Consider the following 25,120-nt stretch of genomic DNA (forward strand, 5'->3'; position numbering starts at 1 on the left):
CTGTGATGATGGCAGCAATGACAATGACAAGAACAACAGCAAGTTGTTGTTATGAACATGGTAGCGTAAATTAAATTGCAACGAATTTACAGGCAACAAAATGAAAGTTACACATTGCACAAACCTATACCGTTAAAGAAGGCTACAAATATGGCGCGAAAATTCAAGTAACTACCGGCGAAATAGTGGAAAAGAAAAGCGTAGTGGTCGCGGCTGTCGATATACATAAATTATCAGTGCACAAGAAAATCAGTTTTATCCTTTTTCCAGAGCATCGACCTCCGTTAAAAAATATTTTTTTGATAAAAGTGAAAAACTGCTTAACTCCATTTTTATAGCTTTCCAGGGGTGGGTAAAGCAGCTCAGCAGAAAAGGGAAGTGGGGGATTTTCTTATACTTTATAGTTTTATAGTACTTGGAGTGGTAAATAACTGTGGTAAAAATTAGGCAGCATTTTTTTGATTTTCCAAAATATTTGCAGTTGAAAATTTGAAATTTGAAAGAAATACCTTTTTTAAAAACTTTCATGGCGAAACACTTAGTTCTATAGGAAAAAGTAATATAAATATAGAGTAATTTATAAAAAAAAAGAAAAAATATGTTATCTCCGTTAGAAATAAAGCAAAATTACGCAAATTTGGCCCGAATTATGAACCCAGAAACGAAGTATGACGCAATTAAAATTTTGAAAAGTGTATGCTGCCACGCCCACTTTTGGTTAAATGCGTATATCTCAATAATGGCGTAATAAAACTCGCCCAAACCCATTTATATCCGACAGAATCAGAAACTTATGAACCTAAAATCTCCAGCTTCTAAATTACCTTAACTTTACCTTTAACCACATTTTAACTAACGGCTAATAGCCTTCAATATAAATTTGGCAAAATATTGAAATTAAGAAACACTCAAGCAAAAAAGTCCATTGTATTCAATAGCTCTGGAAAGTAAAAGGGTAGATAGTCAGGGAGGAAAGGAGAAAAGTGGCAGAGAGAAAGAGACAAGATAGAATAGATTTAGAGACAGAGATAGCTAGTCCTGTGAGAATTTTCCAGATTGTTTGGCAAATCTAAAAAATATTCTTCTGTTTGAGAGAACGAATTTCACTCATTCTCATGACATCGGAACCCAAAATTCATAGCTCTGCTTTAGCACAGGCAGGACACTCACAGAGAAAATGCTCAGTGCTATCCAGCCCCTCTAAGCAAAACAGGCAATTCGGGTATTCAATGATTCCAATGCTGGTCATATGCTTTTTGTAAAATAAGGCATTCTCCGAAAATAATCCCTAGTTAAGATAATGTGACAAAAAGAATTCGTTAAAAATAAGTACAAAATAAAGGAGCTAAAAGGGAATCGTGGAGGAGTCCAGGAGTGTAAATCATGTATTATTCTGTAAAGAGAATATGCTGGATCTACATATGGTTCGTAAATGGCGTGCAGACTACGAGGAATCAAGAAAATGAGAAAAAATACAGAGTTGGATCAGGCCGGCAGCCGTTATTTTCTGAGTTAGAATTAGCAGCAATAAAGTTTGATAGAATTTAAAGCATCGTCACACTGGTTGGACAACTTCCTTAAACTGTCTCTAAGGAGATCAACAACATTGTTTAAGCTGGAAGGCAATGCAATTGTTAAGCGTGCACTCGGCTCTAAGCTTTTTGTTGATGGCATGGATTTTTTGAAATACCAACTCTCCAACATGGTTGCTATGGATGAGACCGCGGTATTCCCAGGTCAAGGAGCTCAAACGACAGTTCACCACAAGGCGATAGCGCACTTGCTACCTCTATTTTGGCGATACGTCTAGATGGCAAGAAACTATCACCATTTCACTATCACTAAAGGTAAGTAAAGTGAAACAGCCTGGTGCACCCAAGCAGTTATAATAAAGTGGATTTATTTGCTGCCACCACTGTTGAGGAGTCTGAATAGAGGTTTACTAGTTTGGGATTCAGCCAGTACTCAACGCGCTAAAGACATGGAAAACTTTCTTGCTGAGAGGAAGATTGATCAAATAATGATTTCAGTAGGAATGACTGGTTACCTCCAGACCCTTGACATTGCAATAAAAAAGCCATTCAAGGGTCATTTGCGGAGAGAAATTAATAAATATTTTGAAAACAGAATGGTGAGAAAATATCGAGGTAATTTTGTAAAACCAGGCTTACAAGAAGTTGTGAATTGTCTAAAAAATGCATGGGACAAAATAACTAATAGTGACGATTCCAATGTACTACGAATAGGCTACTTAGATAAGAAGTATTCATTTAACGATAGCTATTTCGCGACATGGGAAATTCGGACCAATGATTCAACAGGAAATGAATTTGGAAGAAAACCAGAATTTTATTTATGACGATGTTCTAGAAGAAGATGGCATGACTCTAATTGAATAAATTTAAATTTCTGTATTCTGTGTAAAATAAATAAATATATACAAATATATGAATTTACTTTCATTTTTGCCCTCCCCCGAAAACAAGACCTAGCGCGTATTTTGGACCAAAAAAGAAAGTAAGACAGTGTCTAATTTTCGGAAAAAGGCGGTAATACCGATCATTAACCGATCGTCTTTTATTCCAAGTTTTAGAAGAAAGTTTGACAGTTCGGGCTTGTCACAAAACACTTTGCAGTTCTGCAGCATCCTAAGCTAGACCATCGCTCTTTATGTAAATTGCATGCATCCATAATCGCTGATCCAATTCATGACTCCTGTAGAACTGATGCCGATTATTGGCTTTGGTCCCTGTGGGGTAACCGTTGACCCGCAGTTGGCCAAATCATCGGTAAAATATTAAGTCAAGTTAAGTTACATAAATTCAGTCAAGAGTAAACATGCTCTTAGTGAATTTTTTTGCACAGCGAACATGCACACATTTTTTTTTTTTTTGGAAAAAGTGCTCGTTTTGTTGTGCAAATCTTAATAGCAATAGAAAATAATTGGCAAACTTGGTCAATGCAGAGTGATAGTAAACATTTACAGTTTTGAAGGAGAAAAAACAATACTCCAATCGGTTGAATCGTGCGGGATTTATGTATGGAAATGTAAACTTTTTATAATATATTATTGCAAAATTATTCTTTAATTTATTTCTAATAATTTATTAAAGTTTTAATTTTTGTTATTTTTATTTTTTAATAAATTGTTAAAATAATAATATTTTTTGTTCAGAAATCTCGCTGGGAACATCATAGTTTTTCTCAAAAAAAATATTTTCTTAAATTTAATTTAATTTTTCAACACATATCAGTCCGTTGTGTCAATTTGTTAACAGCATCGCTTCTTTTTGTATGAAAAATGGGAAACGCATTGAATATTTTTTATGTTGTTTTGTTTTTATTTTTATTTAAATGCATTTTAATTTGTTTTCTATAAATATACAGCCTTCTCTAAAAATCCCTTTTTTATTGGTTAAATTGGATTTTTCGATCTTGGCATTGGCATTTTTTCCAGGGACTGATGCGTGTTAAAGTATGCAAAATTTTCAAGGCGGTTTTTTTGTCATTTCGAAGAAGAAAAACTGAGACAGCAAGAAATTTTATGTCAAACACTCTACACCAAAACTGATAATACCAGAGCGTAATTCAAGTTAGAAATCTACAAATAGATGCACAACATATTTTTTATTACTAGAGGGGTTTCGAAATCCTAAAGTATTTAGGAAAATTTTCAGAATGGTGGCATGTATACCAGAACAGTGTTTACTTCAAAATTTAATAGTTTCGAAAATGCAATATGGACTTTAATAGAAAGCTTAGTGAACGATATTGCTTAATATAATATTATTACGAAATTTTACTATAATATTATTATGATTTTTTTCATCACAAAACTCTTTGATTTAATATGTATTAACTTACATGCATATATATATTGATATTTAACCAATACACATTAATTCTCATCATTCATCTCATTACACAAGAAATTATTAAATTCAATGAAATTAACCTCCCAATACATTTGCCGTTTTAACTTCTTCTTCTTAATTGGCGCTATAACCGCTTACGCGATTTTGGCCGAGTTTAACAAAGCGCGCCAGTCGTTTCTTTCTCTTGCTAACCGGCGCCAGTTGGGCATACCAAGTAAAGCCAACTCCTTCTCCACCTGATCTTTCCAACGCAGTGGAGGCCGCCCTCTTCCTCTGCTACCACCAGCTGGTACCGCATCGAATACTTTCAAAGCCGGAGCGTTTGTATCCATTCGGACGACATGACCCAGCCAACGTAGCCGCTGGATCTTTATTCGCTGCGCTATGTCTATGTCGTCGTAAAGCTCATACAGCTCATCGTTCCATCGCCTGCGATATTCGCCGCTGCCAACGTGCAAAGGTCCAAAACTCTTGTGCAGAATCTTTCTCTTAAACACTCCAAGCGTCGTTTCATCGGATGTTGTCATCGTCCAAGCTTCTGCGCCATACGTTAGGACGGGCATGATGAGAGCCTTGTAGAGTGTTAGTTTTGTTCGTCGAGAGAGGACTTTACTGCTCAGTTGCCTACTTAGTCCAAAGTAGCACTTGTTCGCAAGAGAGATTCTACGTTGGATTTCAAGGCTGACATTGTTATCGGTGTTAATGCTGGTTCCTAAATACAAGAAGTCTTTTGCAACCTCAAAATTATAACTGTCAACAGTGACTGTTTGTGTGAAGATAGGGGGTACTTCGTTTTGTCCTTGTTCACCATCAGAAGGCCAATAATATCGATATCATCGGCATACGCCAACAATTGTACGCTCTTATAAAAAAATTGTGCCTGAGCCATTAAGTTCTGCGGCTCGTACGATCCTCTCAAACATCAGGTTAAAGAAGTCACACGACAACGAGTCACCTTGTCTGAAACCTAGTTTGGTATCAAACGGCTCGGAGAGGTCCTTCCCAATTCTAACGGCGCTGCTGGTGTTGAGCAACGTCATCTCGCATAGCCGTATTAGTAATAATTAATAAATTTTCAAATCGGCACTACACGCATATATTTTTTTGTCCTCTCTTCCACTTGGTGCGTAATACCAAGATTGATAGATTAACAGGTTTGCCATTTAACTATGGTGAAAAAGAAATTTGTGAGGGGAATTTCGGCTGCCTCGTCACTTGAGAGATTCAGCCTAATTGTGCACGATCATCTCTTATGTATTCACACACTCGTCCAATCAGACGTTGTTCAGAAAGGAACGAAGTAGCACGAGCGAAAACTGTGTTGATTTTTTTTCGTACATCACTAACACAATCTTATCGCCAGCCGAAGTCTGTACGACAATTTCACACATATCCACACACTCGTCCAATCAGCTGGGAACGAAGTGTCATTGGTTAATTTTTTTCGTATATCACTAACACAAGCTAAATTTTGTTAAACACATCCCAAATGAGCTGGGTCTGTCAAATCCGCTCAAATCCGAAAACAACCTCTAAAAATCATTTCATCACAATGCGAGGTAGGTTGGTATTGAAAATGCGTAAAGTCTGCCAATAACTGCGCCCACCTCCCATATAGGGTTAGTTACAATAAAAAACAAAAAAAATGTTAGCTGTAAGGTCTCTGCTTTAGTATGGACTGCCATTACGTGGTGTTCGACTTAGGTTCTTTTTCATTTCCATTCATGCCCACATAGCCTGCTTAACATTCGTGAGAACTGAATATTCGTGATTGTGATTGTGGTGATGTTTCTCATTTTACTAAACACTCCCTTCCGCCCTTTGGAATAAAATGCAATTCCTGCTCTTTGCTCCTCATTTTTGTTTTTTTTTTTTGCTCTTCCTTTTATATTTTCGACTGTCTCTGTTATTGTTGCAATTGCTCGCAAGCAAGGTTTATACACAATAAACACAGACATGCATCCAAACATGCACTCACTCTCATGCATGCACTCACTCTCATGCATGCACTTTTACATTGATTTTTACTTACATTGTTTATTTACTAGAGTAATTTTTCAATTTCTTTGCTCAATATTGTTTTCATTGAAAGTTGTTTGATTTTCTCGGATTTTTCTTAGGTTTGTATTTTTATCTCCCTGTACTTTGCTTTGGTGTAATTTTTCCCGCACATTCAACTATTGTGACATTATTTGCTTTTAGGAGAAGATTACAATTTCAATTTACAACCAGATGTAAGTGTTAAATGGAAATGACAGATGATGCAACGAAGAATGGGTTTAGTGTTTTCAAAGTTTAGGTCAAACTTAAGCTGAGGATACGAGTTTCTGGTTCAAAATTATTAGAAAAATTCCAGCAACTTCGAACCAGTTTACTGGTTATGGGACGAGAATGAAGTTAAGTTATTTTTTCAAAGGGAACGAAGCAACTTTTAATTGTGGGCAAAATATTTGGAAAAAATCTATGGGGGCTCTTGTAATTTGATAGATTTTTCTAAGCCTTGTTTTTTTCAGACTTACCGTAGTTTATTTGTCTAAGTATTCTTTACGAAATCTGAAAAAGGATAAAAAAGTGTATTTAGTAAATTTATATCAAAACATAAGCATTTAATTCACTAAAGAAAGCATATGGATACAGACAATATTTGCTTATTCAAACAATCTACATCTACTAAATAATGCAACGTTTCAATAATTTCCTAAATCTTCATTGCAAAATATAGAAAATTGAGTGAGTGACAGAGAATCTCCAGAGGCGCCTCAAAAAAAAATGTTGTTTTGCAAAGTAAATCACAATGCAAAACAGAATCTTCTGAAACAAAAAAATTAAAATGATTTTGTTGAACGTTGCTCGAGATATCTACACCTGCGCGAATTTTTTCGATTTTAAAATTTGTGTGGCACTTGGAAGCTAAAAAACCAATTTTGTTTAAAAAAACTTAGTCTAATTAGCTATTGTAGGATTAATAATTTAAAAAAAGCGAACCTCCCGGGCATACCTGCCCGGTTTTGTGAAGTGTGTGAGGATTGATACAGTAGATATGGCGCACACGAACAGCAAAAATAACATATTACGGAAAAATGCTTTCAGGTTGTGCCAAACCCGCCTGCAACCACATACGCTCAAATAATCCTACATTCGTCAATTTTGCTCTGACTTACTTTAAAATTTCAACACAATATTTAAGAGCTTGTATGCGTTTTATAAGTAAAACTACAACTGTAGGTATACAAATTGCACCGTGCCGTGGCGAAGAAGTGCATTCAAGATCAAAGTTCTATCACAAAATTGTTTCTCTCCGTAAAAAGCATAATTAAAAAAAAAGTATAACGAATCATTACAAAAAAAAACCAAAATTACGAAATTTTAAAAAGTCTTAAAAAACAGATTTTTTAATTAAAAAGTTCCAATTTTTTTACAATTTTTATTGGAAATACGAAATTGAAACAAATAAAAATTACGAGATTTGAAAAAAGTAAAAAAAAAACTTTCCTTTCGTAGCCAAAGTGACGAATTATTTAAACGATTAAATAAGACACCATATTATGTGAAGTATGTGGCATTGGATGTTACAACTTTACTCCATCTTTAAGGCAGCAAACAGATTCCACTGACGAAAAATTCGAGTTCTTTTGACTTGATCCATTCATTGAGCCAGTTTGCGATGCTCTCGAGAGAAGTGAACCGCTCTACAATAAGGGCAGATTGCATTGATCGGAATAGATGGTAATCCGAAGGAGCAATGTCTGGGGAATATGGCGGGTGGGACAAGATATCCCAATTCAGTCCCTCTAAATATTTCTGGACCGATTTAGCAACGTGTGGCCTGGCGTTGTCATGCAACAAAATCAGTTTGTCATGTCTACCATCCCATTTCGGCCACTTTTCTTTGAGAGCTCGATTCAAACGTATTAGCTGCAGTCGGTAACGATCGCCAGTGATAGTTTCAGATAGTTTAAGGAGTTCATAATAGATGACACCCTTCTGATCCCACCAGATGCACAACATAACTTTTAAAGCATGAATATTTTTTTTTTCGCTGTCGATGGACCTGGTTCACCTGGCAGGCTCCAGCTTTTGCGACGCTTAGGGTTATCAGATAATACACCATTTTTTATCGCCAGTGACGATGCGATGCAAAAATTTTTTTCTTTTCTGCCGTTCAAGAAGCGTCACACACGTTAGTATCAGCAGCGTCATCTCTTTTACGAGGGCGGAAACTTATTCCCATACCCCAAAACTTATTTATTAAAAAAAAAAACTTTTGAAAATTAAAAATAAATTTGAATTTTTTTTTACAATTCTTCTTGAAAATACGTAAAAACACTATAGAAAATAATATTTTGATTTTAAATTAAAAAAAAAAGAGTTGCACAAAAAACTTTCATCAAAATCGATGCAATGACGTTTTTAGAGGGTACACTTGATGGGTCACATATATATATGTATATATTTTTGATATTTAATGACATTAACATACATATATGTTTATTGATATTGATCAACACTGTCCAGCATCATTTTTTGAACAAAAAAGGGGCTATAAATGCAAAAGGCAAATCTATTTTTGTAGGATTTATCTCAATTTTATTTTTACAATGGATGAAAATTTGTAAACTTGGAAATTTTTTTCGTGTGTTGTAAATTGTACTCCTACAAATATTTACATTATTTCCATGAAAAAATGTTATAAATCGATTTCTGCTATACGATATAATACTATTGTGAATGTTCCATAGGAAAGTTTCACAAATATATAATTTTTCGGGAGAGTTTTAACCTCATAGCTGGCATTTTTATCAATTTGATCTCTTCATTAAAGAAATACCAAAAAGTCTTTTTAGATAAGACATTTGAGGGCTAAAATGCTCTACAAATATATTAATGAGAAATTTTCAGTGGTAATTACTGAATACGCACAAGTCATCAACATCAGTCTTAATCGTAACTTACAGAGATATTCGCATGCTCACATATAAGCATACGATGAAGTATAAGGTAATTAACGTCATTTAACTTCATTTCGATTGTTATAACTATTCTTATGTAAGTAGAGGACCACACAATGCTTCTGTGACGATAAAGCGCGAGAAGGTTAAGATGCGGCTGAAAGAAAGGCACACAAGCTCTGTTCAACCCAGCTCTGTTTTAGGTTTATTAAAGAAACTGCGTTTGGATGAGGGCACAAAAAGCAACGAGGTTGAAGTGCAAACCTCATTTTTTACTCATTTAACAATTTTCTGTCTAGTTCCCTATTACAAAGAAATGTAATAAAGGCTTACGCACCCCCATCTGACTTGATGATTTCCATAAATCTATCAGTGCTTTCGATGTTTGGTCTTCCAGTCATGCCTCATCTTCGACTAGCTTATTACCAGATGGCAAACAAGGCCATGAGGTCGAGGTCCAAACCCCATTTTCATTCCTTCAGGAACTCAGTTTTCTAGTTCTCTATTCCAAAACAATGAAATAAATGCTTATGCACCCCGATACGTCTTGATGATTTGCGTGAATCTATCGACGTTCTCGACGATTGGTCTTACAAAGCATTTCTCATCTTCGACTAGCTTATTAGCAGAACAGAATTATTCCTAGCATTCTGTATTAGGTCCATAAACAAAATAAATTTGTCTGATCACCTACTTTGACTTTTCACTTGTTTGTTCTTGTACTGAAGAATTCATCGAATTTTCTAGGTTTTACATTTTATATGCCACGCTGTAGCACACTAAAGAAGTATCGAAATTCAAAACAGTGAAAAAATGTTTATTTACTGTAAGTCCCTGTAAAATATCTATATCAGGAGCTATGGCTTAAAGACTCAAAACTTTTACCTTCGTCCTGAATTTATTTCAGAGCTGTACTCTACAAGATCTTGAAACTAACTTGAAGTTCCATTGCATATTTCAATACATCGGGAGTTTTTTTTTTGCTGCATGAGAACCATCGATATCGATAACTTTCATTTGACAGCTGAGAATGACAAACTGTCTTAACATTTCTGTTCAGTAAGGCAAGCATTCATGAAGCGTTTAACGCCAGAACAACGCTTCCGAATTGTGGAAATTTACTTTGATAAAATAAATGAAACTGTGAGTTCATTTTACGTACGGTTTACACGCTGGTAGCATCATCGGTCCTTATGTTTTTCAAAATGAGAAAGTAACTGGCGTTATGGTGGACGGCGAGCGCTACCGAGCCATGCTGTCTGAATTTTTTCTTCCAAAAATTAATCAGCAAGACATCGGCGATATTTGGTTGCAAAAAGATCTCGCAACTTGCCACACAGCGCACTTAACAATTAATTTATTGCAATATTCCAGCCGACATTGACGCCATACTGTCTGGTTTGTTGAAAAAAATAATCAAAGATTGGGCTTCTCGAATAGACCATGTAACACGGACATCTGCCAGATATCACATCCCAAAAATAAATACCATGAAATTATCTGCCAGATTATAATAAAAAAAATGATTCCAACAATATTTTTGTATTAACATTTTATGTTCTCAAGTTCTTAAAAACCCCCTGATGCATTCAACATAACATTCTTCAGCCTAGCTGAAAATTCTAACATACTCGTGAGAAAGTAGAATAAGTGCAGATTTACTATAATTGCGGTCGTGCATCGAATCATATTGATTTTCCCATCCGGAATAAAAAAAGGTTGAATTTTTGGGCGCTGGAAATCAATTTACTACCACCAAAAAGAATTATTCTCCGTAAGACATAAGCAACCTAAAAAATTACATGCTTACAACACACAAGCATACATACAGCAACATCGCTGCATGTGCGAAAGCATAGATTTAATAGACATTTTTTTGCGTGATTAATTAAATTTTCCTTCTCACCTCCTGTTTTTCTTTTCTCTTTCTTTCATATTTTATCTACTCGAATGCCAAAAATTCCACAAACGTCAACTATAACAATTTTTGGTAACAACAGGAATCAATTGTGAGGAAAATGTCGATGAATGTATGTCGAATCCATGTCAAAATGGTGGACATTGTCGTGACCGGAACAATGGCTACACCTGCACCTGTCAGCCGGGCTACCTGGGTATCAATTGTGAAGTCGATGTGGCTGTCTGCGAAACGGGTAAGTGTGCAAGAGTGGCCAATCGAGCGCACGTGAATGCCCGAAAATATAAAAATCAATTTTATTACACCAAATGTAAACACAAACGCACACTTAAAATTGCTCACATACACACATTCACACCACACACTGAATCTCCAATGTCATTACAACTAATGTCTAACTTAAAAACTCCATTTACACTCAATCAAACCCATCCAATCGCACACAAACGCAGTTCACTCACATTGCTTGCTCTCAACTTTCCCACTCTTCCATATTGCAGGCACTGGTGCGCGCTGTCAGAATGGCGGTGAATGCATTGAGGGTCCCGGTCTGGAGTTCTCCTGCGAATGTACTGCTGGCTGGCATGGACGTATCTGTCAAGAGGAGATCAACGAGTGCGAATCGGCGCCATGTCAGAATGGTGGTGTGTGTGTGGACAAATTGGCATCGTATGTGTGCGCTTGTCCGATGGGCTATACGGGGAACAATTGCGAAGAGGAGATACTCATTTGTGCCGACAATCCATGCCAGAACAATGCGCTCTGTCTGATGGAGGAAAGCATACCGACGTGCTATTGTGTGCCTGATTATCATGGCGAAAAGTGCGAGTATCAGTATGATGAGTGTCAATTGGGACCGCGCTGTATGAATGGTGGCGTATGCATTGATGGTGTTGACACGTTTTCCTGTTCGTGTCCGCCACTGCTGACGGGAATGCTCTGTGAGTGCCTAATGATTGGTGAGGATTCGTTGGATTGCAATTATACAGTGGCCATATCGACAATGCCACCGACTACAATAGTGCGTCCAATGATAACGACAAGCGCTGCGACTATAACAACAACAACGGAAGCAACACCGCACGTATCTGTGGTAGGAGTGGTGACTACAACAACGCCAACGTCAGCAGTATCTACTTCCGTCGAGACTGAAGAAACTGAAGAGGAGCAAGGCGAAGTAGGTGCTGAGAAAGGAAAACCACCACCTGAGCAGGTGACAAAAACTAGTAGCTCCATCTCCACCTCTTCTGAAGAAAAGACGCATACCACAGAGTCATCACGTTCGTATACCGCAGAGTCAGGCAGCAGCGTTGAGTCATCCTATTCCTCAGAAGGCAGCGCGTCAGTAGAAGTTGGCACTTCTGATGAGTATACCACAGTCGCACGCTTCGATTCACGTAGTAGTCAAGAGGTTGTCCCCACAACAGCCAAAACAGCGATCAGTGGTGCAGAATCAGATTACACGCCTCCCTCCTTACCGGTTTCCAAAAGCATTGAATCTGAAGAGCGGCCGATTATCACATACTCCACGCGGCCGCCATTCAAGCACTATGTAACGACAATCGAAACCACTTTCTCTATTGATGTATCCACCGCACGTCCCACCTATCGTCCAACAACAGCGATACTCTATCCCAGCAGCACAGTGCATATACTACCCGCATACCCCGGTAAGTACCTGCCCACAGAGTATCCAGAGTATCCGGACCACGAAGTGACCACCACACCACATCGTATTTGGACGGACAAGAGCGTGCCCACTACAGCCGCACCATTTTTCACCGAATACCCCGAAGTTTCCGCCACCACACGCTACAAGGACTTCAGCACGGTAACAACAGCGCGACCAACTACTTACCCACCACCACCACCACTACCGTCGGTGACACCAGCAATTGTGCATGGTGGCACCACATTACGACCACAAATAGGCGCCGAAACAAGTTCTGTAACAGTGACACCAGCTGCTGGTGTGACCGCTGAGCGACCAGTTCATCATCATCACCATCATCATCACCACCACCACACCACACATACGCCGCAAACTGGTGTCGAGGACCGTACTCATCCACCACATGCCACAGAGACGCATTACCATCATGTCGAGCACACCACACATCGTCCCTATTATCATGTGGATGAGGGCGCGTCAACAACAGCGGCGCCTCCCAAGGCGCCAACGATAATGGTCACCACAACACATCCACTATACACCGAAGATTTGGTTAGTCATACCACAACATCGCGCCCAGCCACAACGACGGTCGCAGCAACTGCAGCGCCAACAACTATCGTGCCCGAGCCAGAATCGGCAGAAGAGACCACACAGCCGCCACCACAACCACCAACATTGCCACCATCATCATCAACACCAGCCGCAACAACACCACCTCCACCCACATTAGCGCCAACAACTACACCCGTCGCGGTAGCAACTTATCCACCACCAACTGAGCCAGCGCTCGCGCCTGTTACAGCCACACCGTCGTATACCACGCTTCCACCACCGCCAGCACCAACAGCTCCTTCGCCATCGGTGCCTGTTTACAGCACTTACACGCCGCCCAGCATCAAGCCGATTACTACAACAATGGCTAGTAGCGAAGAAGTTGAAAGCTCAAATACGGTGGCAACGGGTGGCGAAGCGGGCACTGCGCGTGGTGGAGCGACGCCTGTAGGTGGCGCTGGAGGCGTTGATAATGCCACAGAGGTGGACTGTATAAAGATGGGCTGCCACAATGGCGGTACTTGCGTGACAACGTCCGAGGGATCACGGGTAAGTACGCATGTGTGTGCGTGTGTGTAAATACTTAGATAGATAAAGGGATGCCACACAGAGGGATTAATACAGTGAGCTGAGCGCGTGGCTAATAGAAAGCGTGGGTGCTACTCACGTATTCAGGCAGAGTATTGCTATGAAGCATAAAATATTAGCATATGTGCAGAATAATGTGATTAGCACGAAAATGAAATTTGCGCATTTCATATATTTGAATTCGTACACGTCAATATTTGCATTTGGCTAAATAAATTGTAATGATTCTCTTCTTTCAACTTCTCTACTTCAAATATATTTATCCATTAACGCATGAAAAATACCCGCATGTATTTGTGTAAATATTTGTAGATATTCTCAATTCTACAAAACAAATTTAATAGATGCGAATTATAACGATCGCGAAAGCCGAATAAGACATGTCTCATTCCATCTTCTCCGGATCTGGAAAAAGGAGAAAAGAATACTTCAGCTGCATTTCATTCACTATACGGCTTTGTCCCTCCCTTCAGCAAAACATTATTTTAAGATTTCTACGTACATAGGTATGTAGATATACGAAAAGTTTCCGCTCACGTGCCCCTTCTCAGGGCAAGCGGATCCCTAAAATTTTGGTTTTGATGAATACACTAAAACCTGTTTGACCACTACTTTTCTGTAGCTGTCACCGCTGAACGAAAGCAGTCTAGGAAAATTAAAAACCAGAATAAAATGTCTAAAACAAGGCTTGGGGAATCTAGTAAAAACTGCAAAGATTTCACAACAGGGATACTTGCAGAGTGTTGCGCGCTCCCTGACTAACACTTGATGAAAGTAAAAAGTGGAACTCCCTTTACGGTTTTCAACGGAAATACAAATAAGACACTAAACTTTTGGGCATATGACCGCTACATTTGGAAACCCGGGTAATAATTTTTCTGTACGAGCTGTAGAGATGTGCAAGGAATCAGTTCCAGCACGAATCCCCCAAAGTTCGATAAATGCTCCCAGATTTCTGGGAAACTATACTTCTATAGTTTTTACAGTATAAGATGAGAAAATAATTTGATTCGCTCAAAGCACAGCTTGATTTGAGAACATTTAAGGGTAGGACGAAGAAGATATTGCCTAAATGTCACAATAGGCACCTGTGACCACTGGGTGAAATTCTTTTACCGTCCAATCTAACCCAGCCAAACTTAACTCAGCTTTACTCAACTTATGTTTATGGCTCCAAAGACCGGAAGTGCAAAGCGATTGACTGATTCTGACCCCAAAAACCAGAACAGGTAGCTGTAAGAGTGGAGAAAGCTTTTTTGTGCTCCACAATTGAGCACTAAGCGAAGTCTATTTGATTTCTAACCTAGCCCAACCTGATCTATCGCAGGCTAATGCAACCAAAGCTTTCTTCACCGTATACCCATGGCTCTGAAAATGGAAAGAGCAAATTTTTTAACTCATTGTGACCTAAAAGAATATACAAGGATAGTCGCTAGCGGATGGTGGCTACTGTGTGAAGTCTTTTTTCCATATAACCTATCACAGCCAGATTAACAGAGACTAATGGCAAAGCTAATATTGAATAGAGAGCTTTAAAAGCCGAACAAGCAAATGTTTTAACAGGTTGTAACGCAATTTGAACCGGGATCTGTAGATCATAGTCCAGTATCCCCATACAGTTCGCCACCCAAAGCAATACACAGGGTGGGCCAAGTAAAATTTGCTTTTTGAATCGGCCATAAAAAAAAAAACTAATCGATATTTTTTCAAACTTTTTTTATTTTGAAGATTGAACATTGTCTTTTATGAATGAAAAATAATATCGTTCAAATGACTGCCACGACTGGTTTTACATTCGATCAACACAATTTTTAGGTACTTTTTCGATTGTTTGGGCTCCAATTTCATGAATGGCAACTTCAATTTAGTGTTTTAAAGCATCAATCGTCTCTGGATGGCTCGCATAGCATTTGTCCTTAACGGTTCCCCACAAAAGATAGTCCAACTGGCTTAAATCACAGCTCCGAGGCAGCCAATTTATATCGGAAGCAAAAACGGTTGCCAAAAGTTCGAGTGTAACTTTGGCAATGTGACAAGTTGCACCGTCCTGTTGAAACCAAATGTCGTCCATGTCATCCTCTTCAATTTTTGAAAACAACTCGTTGAGCATATCACGCTCGCCATTTACTGTAACCGCGGCTCCTCGCTCATTTTCGAAAAAAATGGCCCGATGATGCCGCCAGACCAAAAACCGCACCAAACAGTGACTCGTTGTGGATGCATTTGCTTCTCTACGGTAACAAGTGAATTTTCTGAGCCCCAAATCCGAGAATTTTGCTTGTTGACGTAGCCACCGATGTGAAAATCAAAAAAGAAGAAGAAGACTCACCACTTTGGAAATAGGTTTTCAATATTTCTCAATTTTGTTCAAGCGTATAGCGTCCCATTTCGTAAATGTCAAACCTTTAAGTAAATTATGAACACATTTGACATGTCACATGTGTTACCATTCTCAAAAAAATAGGTGGTTCAAAAAGCAAACGCTATATGGCCCACCCGTTAATTTTAGTAAATTTCTTAACGCTGATTTGGCTCCCACTGAAAGTTCGTATCTACTCTTCATATCTACTTTACAACGGACGTCATAGCCTTTGTTTTTTGTTTTGGAATGAGGAGATTTAAAATATCGTCGCAGCGATGGTATGTTCGGGGACTCCACTGCCGCTTTTTTATCCACGAAATCACTGATGATTTTTCCGCTGCTTAGAATCTTGTCGATTACCTTTTTAGTGGTTACATGGCCGACTGCATTCTCCAGCGTGCGAAGTTCTTGTTCCCAACGCATGCATTTGAAAAAGGTGTGCTCAGCGTCATCTTCGGTTGCATCATCGTATATGTATGTAGGGTGCGCCGGTAATTTATTAGTTACAGATTCGATGCCTTCTTCATATATAACTGTTATGTAAACCTTTTTGTAAAAATCGTCCTTAATTTGCGTTCGCACAGCAGAAAATGGTAGACCGTCGAGTGTGTTCTTCAGCGAAATCGGTACTCACAAAACTAATTTCTTGTTTTCTATGAGCCCCTATGAGCTAAGTGGTTTCCATTGCACTGAGCAACAATTCTATAGCGGCTCAAACCAGCTCGGACTTTCTTTGTATATCCCTAAAGTACATATAACCAGTAATATAAAACTCGATGGATTTGCCAAAAATAGCCCGATTTTTTATTCAAAGACCTATTAAAGCTTTCATGCTCCGACTTAAATTGTTTTAAAAAAAGTGGGGAAAACTGGTTAAAATATATGCGCGAAATGAGAAATGAAGATGTATACAGTAAAATTTAATCGCAATAATTTCGTAACCAATCACCTCCCACCGTATTTCTCGTATTTTAACCCATTATCTCCCACCTAAGGGGTTGTTTTGACACTTACTTCAAGAAACTACTCTAGAAACAAATTTGGGAAAACGTTAGGGGATTAAAATGTTCTAAAAAATTATTCTTTGGAAAATTTTATTGGAGTTCTTCTCAGACATAACCTTCAGAACACCAACGCAAAAATCCCTAGAGAAGCCAAACTGGCACTACTTTCAATACCCATAAAGGAAGTATGCGCCGAGGAAACCTTTTGATTGAACTAGAAATAACTACCACAAAATAAATATTCTTATGGTTTGCCTAATCATCGCTCAATTTTTACAACTCTGTACCGTAGCTGGTAGTGATGTAAGTTCTTCAATTTTATCATCAGAGCTCTTTGAATCTGATTCTTCTTCTATTTACATCTTCAGCAGAATTCCGCCAGAATGGCATCAGGTTTTATTTTCCCGCGGAATCTGTAAAATTTTTTACTTTGGTTTTACTAAAATTTAGTTTTGATAACGAAAAATATGTAATGAAAAATGGCACCTCATTTCAAAAGACAGAGCAATTTGGTGAAAATTTCGCTCTTAGTTTAAAAAAGAGCTCATCAATACGCCAGCAGAAAATAAATCTTTAATTGCATTTAAAATAGTTTATTCTCTTTAACAGAATTTGTTGTTCATAATTTGAAATATATTCTACCTGTTTCATTAATTTTTTAATTAAATGCATGAATTCATAAAGTCATATCCAATTGAAAATTGTTCTTTTGTGAAATTTTAATGGATTCATTAGTGGCAATAATTCAATCGATTATGGTCACTTCACAATTTTCAGTGCGTTCAAAGCCTTGTCACAATTAATTTGTGATTATATGAATATAATATGTTTGAGTGCATGCAGATTTATTTAATTAAATTACACGTGAACCATAATTTACCAACTGGCCAATAAATCTATCCTGACAATGCGTGGCCATAAAAATGGAGGCGCATACATCTTGTATTTATAAATCTAAAAGGGACTAAGAAGGTTGAAAAGGGAAAGGGATGATTTGAGGTATTTAACTTGTATTTTTGAAATTTTCATAATTATCTTTATAAAATATTTGCTACTTTTTGCAATTTAAATTTGGAAAATGGTCGATTTAGATGTGCTGTGAGCCATATAAAGGCTGAGCAAACGGTAATTATTATTATTTTATTTTCTAAATAACTCTTTAAGCAAGTAAACGCTTTCGACCAACTGAGGTCAACTGAATCGAATTCTAAACTGAAATTCATATCACTCAACTTTTCATGACGTGGGCCCATGAATATTCTAGGAATTCACAATTTAAAGGCAGCCTCGACTACTAAATCGATCGATCATTGACAAGGCTTTTGTACCACATAAAAAAATGGGACTAAGTGAAGCTTTTGCTAATCTAGAGAGGACTTAATTTGTCAATTGCCCACTCACCTAAACCAGTACTTATTGGCAAAAGTAGGTTAGATTTCGAGAAATTGCTGCAACAGTAAGGCACATTTAGAAAAGAAATCAAATTCGTCTCTTGTGATACAATTGCAGGTGAAAAAGGACGAAGGAAGGAGACGCAGTCGATAGGGGGTGGCAATTTTAGGATTGTGAAAACCAAATAAAGAAGACCGAATGATGATTAATTACATTTATGTTAACCGTAAATAAATAAATAAAGTAATAACGAGTCGCACAGCATACACAGTGGACAATGCCACGTAAGGGTACATAAAAAATTCAAGAACTAAGGCTTTGTTAACCTTGGATGCTCCTTGGAGCGTGTCTGGTCCACACGTGGCCAGAAGAATCTCGCAACCTTTGCAAAAGCAACTTTTTTGTTTTTGATTTTAAGGATAAATTGAATTAGGTTGCAGTGGTTGATGGGAAAGATATGGAAAATGAAAGTGTGAACGGACTAGTCAACCTGTTTTGGTTTTGCATTATTTTGGTTTTTTTTTTTAGTTTTTTATTTATTTTTTATTTTTTTCTGTATTCTTTTCTTTTTGATTTTATCGGAAATAAGACCCAGCACCCCGAACACCCACTGCAATTTATTGAAATCGCTCAAACTTCTTGGCAAAAGAAGGGATTCCACAGTAGATCAGAGAGCTAATGGTACCAGTTTTCACGCAAACCTGAAGAATGTAGGTCAACTCCTGATCAAATTTAACGCAGTGTCGTCATCTTGCAGGAATAAGAGACAACACCTGTCAACTGGTCTACTAGGTACTAGAATGTATGCGCCCAAGCAAATTTCTAATGACCGCTTAAAATAATGACAAATAACCTACAATTTCGCTAGTTGAGAAAGCAGATAAATGTTGAAGATTTCATGTCAGTTGTTAGGTTCCTTCTTTTATACAAAAAAAAGGTGTCAATATATTAACAAAACTCACAAAACCCACATCAAAATAAGACTTCCATTAATGCACCTTTCAAACCATTTCAAGCCTGCACTTTGTTATAACAAAATCCAATAAGCTATAACCCTGCGTATTCGTACTTTTTCTATAAGTTGAGTTTAAAGTTTTGATGAAAATTTGTTGAATTTTTATTTTAATTTGCAAAATGTTTGAAAATTCAGCTTATATAATTTTTATACGAGAATAAACCATATTTCCACAAAAAATTATAACAATTAAATTAGAAGTAAATGTATTATCAGAACTTGTCAAAAACTCGATGAGATATAGTTATAAACGCACTGTACCACCAGATGGGCCTCGTCATCTAATCTCAAGCTGGATGAGCACCATTTGTAAATAATCGAATTGACTGCCCTTCAGAGTGATGCATAGCAGGTTTGTCCGCTAGCTCTCTCAATTTTGTTCACACAACAGCCCCGGGGCAAATGAGCAACGAATATCCGCACACGTGACCATTACTCGAAAATGTTCAAACCTGGGCTCGAGTACATTGAGTTTTTTCGAGCAATCTGAGCTATGATTGTTGTAATTATTTTGACTTTTTTGTTAGCACTTCTTTTGAAGTTTTACAAATTATTTATATACACCGCTAAAATCATTGGAAAGCTAAAGAAATGCTGCGAAATAAAATAAATAACTTTGGTTTAACTACTCAAATTGTTCAAAGGCTCGAATACTTAGGACAAAGATGTGAGAATGAAGATAGAACTGATATATAGAGCAGTACGTGGTATGCAAACAAAAGTCATTTATGATGTAAAATGGAAACTTTTGAGTCATTTAAAATATTAAAGTGATCAGAAAATTAAAAACTAGGTATACAGTTTTAGATTTTTTATAGATCGAATGTGGCAAGCTGTATTCCGGTTTCTTCTTTCTTTAGTTTCTCTAAAGCATGATTGAGCTGTTATAAACGTATAACAAAATATTTCATGATGGAGCTTAGATTAACTGTCCGCAATCCTCAATGGCAACTTTCCTTTTTTCCTGAAGGCAAACTCTCTACAATAATAAAATTCAATAACCAACCACCAGATAGAAATATTATATATGCCAAAAATTGTTTTAAATTATTAAACTTTTTTTAATCTGCAGTAAAAAATGCTGAAGTCATAAATGTGATTTCGTCAAAAACAGATATTTGTGTATATAACACACGAGACCACTGCAGCCAATATGTCACATTAAATTTTCACTATACGCCATTGGGCAGAGCATTTGCTTTTTGAACTCGCATAGCAATGACAACAGATTTAATTACAAGCACAAAATTTCATTTAACGATGTTGTGCACAACTCATTTTATTGACAGTATAAAGCGCTGTTAAGTAGCCTTACCACATGGACGACTCATGACGAGCAACGCTTTGAGATTACGTATACGCAAGGGCGAGTCAACGAGCAAATTAACGAGAGCCAGAGGTGATTTACTTTTAAACTTTGGAAACTTTTATCTTACCAAGCTGTCAGCAAAACTTTTTCAATGAGAAATTATTATTTTTTTCTTTTCGTTTATTAACATATAAATATTAGGTTGACTAAAATGGTTCGTAACAAGTTTTAGCAAAACTCAAAAAATTGTTTAATGAACTTTACTAAGCTAAATACGCGCCATTTTGATCATTAACCCCTTTTATTTTTTTCGTGGAATCATAACTCCATTTGTGTATAAACTGGCGAATAAGTATTGAAGCGCATTTTGTTGACCACTACCGGAAACGGTAACGATTGCATGCCCGAATCAAATGCCCCCTATTCATATGGACCATAACGGTATTAGTTGCAGTATTCATAAAACAAAAGGTGTTAGTTTAAATAAGGTAAAGTCGCTGTCTTAAGTGTTATGAGAATGCTTCTTGGTTGCACGCTTAACTACGCTCCATACGTAGCAATTCTGGGAATTAAGGGCTGGGGTGTTAGGCGACCATAAGTTCGGAGTTCTCCGGCGCTTTAGGGTGTTTAATTTTATTTAGAAGGCATTTTGATCAGTTAAATCGCTATTCTCGTATGTTTCTCGTCATAAACGGTCTTATGCCCATAACGTAGGACTTGTACCAGAGATCTCCATGGACAACTCAACGGATAAGACCCTTAGAAATTGTAAACTCCCTCGTCAGGGGTCTCATTGATTTGGAGGGTCCTCGTCAATGATCGCTTGCATTTGTTGAAGAAATTCTGTAAATCGGAAAATGTCAGAACGTTCCTGGATTTTTTTTTTGTATTTTGCAATAGATTTTGCATTGCCTCTTGATGTTTGCAATTCAAGACGAACCTTATGAACGAATGAACGGGCGCACTTAAGAAAATTCGAGATTTCACATATGGTGACGATAACTGCCCTCCGCTTTCCCTTCCTTGAGTTACCTTGTAGTGCTTCATGTCTTATCTGAAAAAGGACAAAAAAAAATAATGGTTTCGGGAAGTTATAGCCTCATATAAGCATATCCTCAATTACCGTATGCATCCTGTACTCGTATGTGTTAATGTATGTAAGTACTAATAGCCTTCAGCTGACTTCCGTTCAAATCCATTCACAGCCTTGCACATATGTATTTACCACTCACACACACTCACTTAAAAGTATTTAAATTCAATTGACTTTTAGCCGCCACATTTATGAATTGATAATTGCAAATTTTCTGCTTCAGTTCATGACCGATTGATGGCGATTACAATTATCACGCATAATATTACTTTACAACTTCTCAACAAAGTGAGCCAGCCTTTCACGCCCACGCCCACGCCTACGCACAAGCAAACAAACACAAATACATTTGAAATCATTGAAATCCCCCCTCATTGAAATGCTCACGTCATTGCTTGCCATTGCTAGCAGCTTTGCATTTACCACTAGTTTACAACAGCCAATAATACAATGATATTTAATAAATGAGGCCATGTTTATCGCAATTAACAGCAAAACTGTAAAACGCATTGCACCAGTAAAAGTATTAGGTGATGTAAAAAGTGGTCAACGTCGATTATTGAAAATTGGTTTATATAGACTTGGGGCTATAATGAGAAATAAACTGAAAAAATTTCAAATTTCACAAAATAAAAATTTCGAGTTTTAATAAATGTTGAAAATTTTGGTATAGTTTTTTAAAGTGAAATATCCGCGGTTTTAATATTTGGAAAGAAACTGTTCTTTTATTTTTTTTTTAATTTAAATTTTAAATTTCTGGGGGAAGGTGTTTGCCCAAATATGATAACAAAAAAAATAAAATTTCCAAACATTTTGTAGCAAAAATTAATTTTTTTTTTAATTAATATGTTATAAAATTTTTTTTTGATTTTTTTCAACACTTAGTGTTGAATTAAAAATTTTAATTTATTTATAAAACTTTAAATTTAGAAAAAAAATTAATTTTAAATTAAAAGAAGGCATTTTAATTTGAAAAAAATATTAAACTTTTTGGGAAGGTGTTTTCCCAAATATGATAACAAAAAAAATAAAATTTCCAAACATTTTGTAGCAAAAATAAATTTTTTTTTTATAAATTTTTTTTTTTTTAAATTAATATGTCATAAATTTTTTTTTTGTTTTTTTTCAACACTTAGTGTTGAATTAAAAATTTTAATTTATTTATAAAACTTTAAATTTGAAAAAAAAATTAATTTTAAATTAAAAGAAGGCATTTTAATTTGAAAAAAATATTAAACTTTTTGCTTACTAATTTTTGGAAAATTTTGGGACTTCTCATAACTTTTCGAATCACAGCGAACCAGAAACATCTTTACACATTTTCGAGTTTTATTCAAAATTTAAAATTTTGGTATAGAATTTTTAACGAGAAATATATTCGATTCTATTTAAAATTTAAAATTGTTTTATTTTTTATCATAAAAAAGAAATCTTTTAATTAAAAACTCTAAAACTTAAAAAAAAATTTTTTTAAAATAAAGAAAAAAAATTAAATTAAAAAAGAAAATTTTTTGTTTTTTGTCATTTTTGAGGAAAAATGCCCTCAGACTTGTTTTTCATTCGTTTTATTAATGACTGAGACTACGCTTAGTAGCCTCTGGGAATTTCATAGTGGGATTCCCATAACTTTTTGAGTTGTATTCGAATACGCACAGCAAACTAGAAACACCATTACGCATTCACGAATGCATTAGGATATTAAGAAGAAAAAGCAAATATCTCGACCTATTACGTCTGAATGAGAGGCACTTACGCTCAACCGAGCCCAGGTATATTAAAGAACTGGGTCTGGATCCTGTATTGTGAAGCATAAGCGACACAAAAGATTCTAAAGTACAAATGTGAACCTTAATTCATTCCATTCCTATAATTAATCTTATGAAAATGACTTGCATTGACTTTCTCAAGATTCCACAGTTCCTGGGTAATAAAATAATTGCTCATATGTCAGTCGGACTCAATGATTTCCATGTTTTCATCTACATTTTCGATGATTGCACAACCAGAATAGAATCGTTGGAATCACCACTTTGCTATTGCATTCGAGTGCTGTGCTGACTTCTTAAACAGTAACAGTTTTTTTTGTCTACCTACTTCGACTTTTCACCTGGTGGGTAGTGATGCTGAAGAATGCCTGGAATTTTCTCTTTTTTTAACTTTACGCCGTGACACACAACTGACTTCACCAAGTACAACCCTATCAACAAACTTTATTTGAAGCATAGATCGCCGTGTAGGGAGATGTGTTAACAGAAGTCATCTGGCGTAGAACATTCAGAACTTTTCAGTTCACCGAATAGCAACAAATCTCAATAAACTTTCCACAGCAAAAAGAGCAACATAAAATGCTCAACAACCATTGCCAATTAAATTCGTTTGATGCGTTGAGTGAAATTGTTGTGAATGCAGTGATTTTTTTTCTTTGTTTTTATTTACTCCGCTTTTGCTTTGGCTGCTCATTACCCGATAAAATTTCCGTTTAATTACGCAATTTACATGAACATATTCGTTAAGGCAGAGCCATTCGCCAAGCTGTTTGCGGGCGTGCGATTACAATAGTAGGTGCGTATTCACGCTGCCACAAACAGTGTTGCAGACAGCTACTCGTCAAGGCAATAGTTTATAAATTTTGTAACAGTTTGTACAGATTTTAAAGAAGTGGATATTTGGTTCACATAACCACTTTTTATGCAGGTCGCATTTCTTCTTAATCATAGCTCTAGCTGCTTAAGCGATTTTGGTCGAGTCAACTGAAAATTCAACTACACTTTTTCTACTTGTATGGCGCTATTTGACAATATTGCATACTCAGTTTTTTATTGTAAAACATTTTTTTTTTGTATTATATTATACATAAATTTTTTTTGAAATTATTTCTAACAAAAAAAAAACGTTCTTTAAATTAAAGGACGAAAAAGTTTATTGTTTTTCAAAATTTTTCTAAAAAAACTTTCTTTTGTTATTTTTTTTTTTTAATATATACATAAATTTTATACTACACAAGCATTTCTGTTTCAAAACTTTTCAAAAACAAAAATTGTTTAGCTAAAAGATAATAATTTTATTAATTTTTTTCAAAAATTCTCTAAAAAAACAAATTTCTTTAAACTAAAAGATAAAAAAGTTCATTAATATTTTTTCAAAATTTTTCTTAAAAACTTTTTTTATATTATTTTTCAAAACTATTCTAAAACATGTTTCTTTTGTTATTTTTCGAAAATATATACATAGGTTTTATACTACACATACAGTTTTTTTCGAAATGTTTCTAAAAAAACAAAATTCTTTAATCTAAAAAATAAAAAATTGTATTAATTTTTTCTTCAAAATTTGCCTAAAACAAATTTTTTTTCAAAACTTTTCTAAAAAATGTTTCTTTTGTTATTTT

At 36.2% G+C, this 25,120-nt stretch overlaps 2 protein-coding genes across 6 annotated transcripts in view; one reads left to right on the plus strand and one right to left on the minus strand.

Annotated features, from left to right (window-relative positions):
* The window catches only part of LOC129246875 (uncharacterized), a 316,754-nt gene that overhangs the window by 199,360 nt on the left and 92,274 nt on the right, over positions 1-25,120 (minus strand). For both annotated transcript variants that reach the window (XM_054885578.1, XM_054885580.1), the window contains exon 3: positions 6,395-6,428. The gene's annotated coding sequence lies outside the window, so the exon portion shown is untranslated. The remainder of the gene's footprint in view (positions 1-6,394; positions 6,429-25,120) is intronic.
* The window catches only part of LOC129246873 (protein eyes shut), a 306,316-nt gene that overhangs the window by 186,745 nt on the left and 94,451 nt on the right, over positions 1-25,120 (plus strand). For all 4 annotated transcript variants that reach the window (XM_054885574.1, XM_054885576.1, XM_054885575.1 and 1 more), the window contains exons 4-5: positions 10,825-10,977; positions 11,243-13,518. In XM_054885574.1, coding sequence (XP_054741549.1) covers positions 10,825-10,977; positions 11,243-13,518 — 2,429 coding nt within the window. The remainder of the gene's footprint in view (positions 1-10,824; positions 10,978-11,242; positions 13,519-25,120) is intronic.

This window comes from Anastrepha obliqua, chromosome 5 (assembly GCF_027943255.1).
Source record: "Anastrepha obliqua isolate idAnaObli1 chromosome 5, idAnaObli1_1.0, whole genome shotgun sequence".
Taxonomy (NCBI): Eukaryota; Metazoa; Arthropoda; class Insecta; order Diptera; family Tephritidae; genus Anastrepha; species Anastrepha obliqua.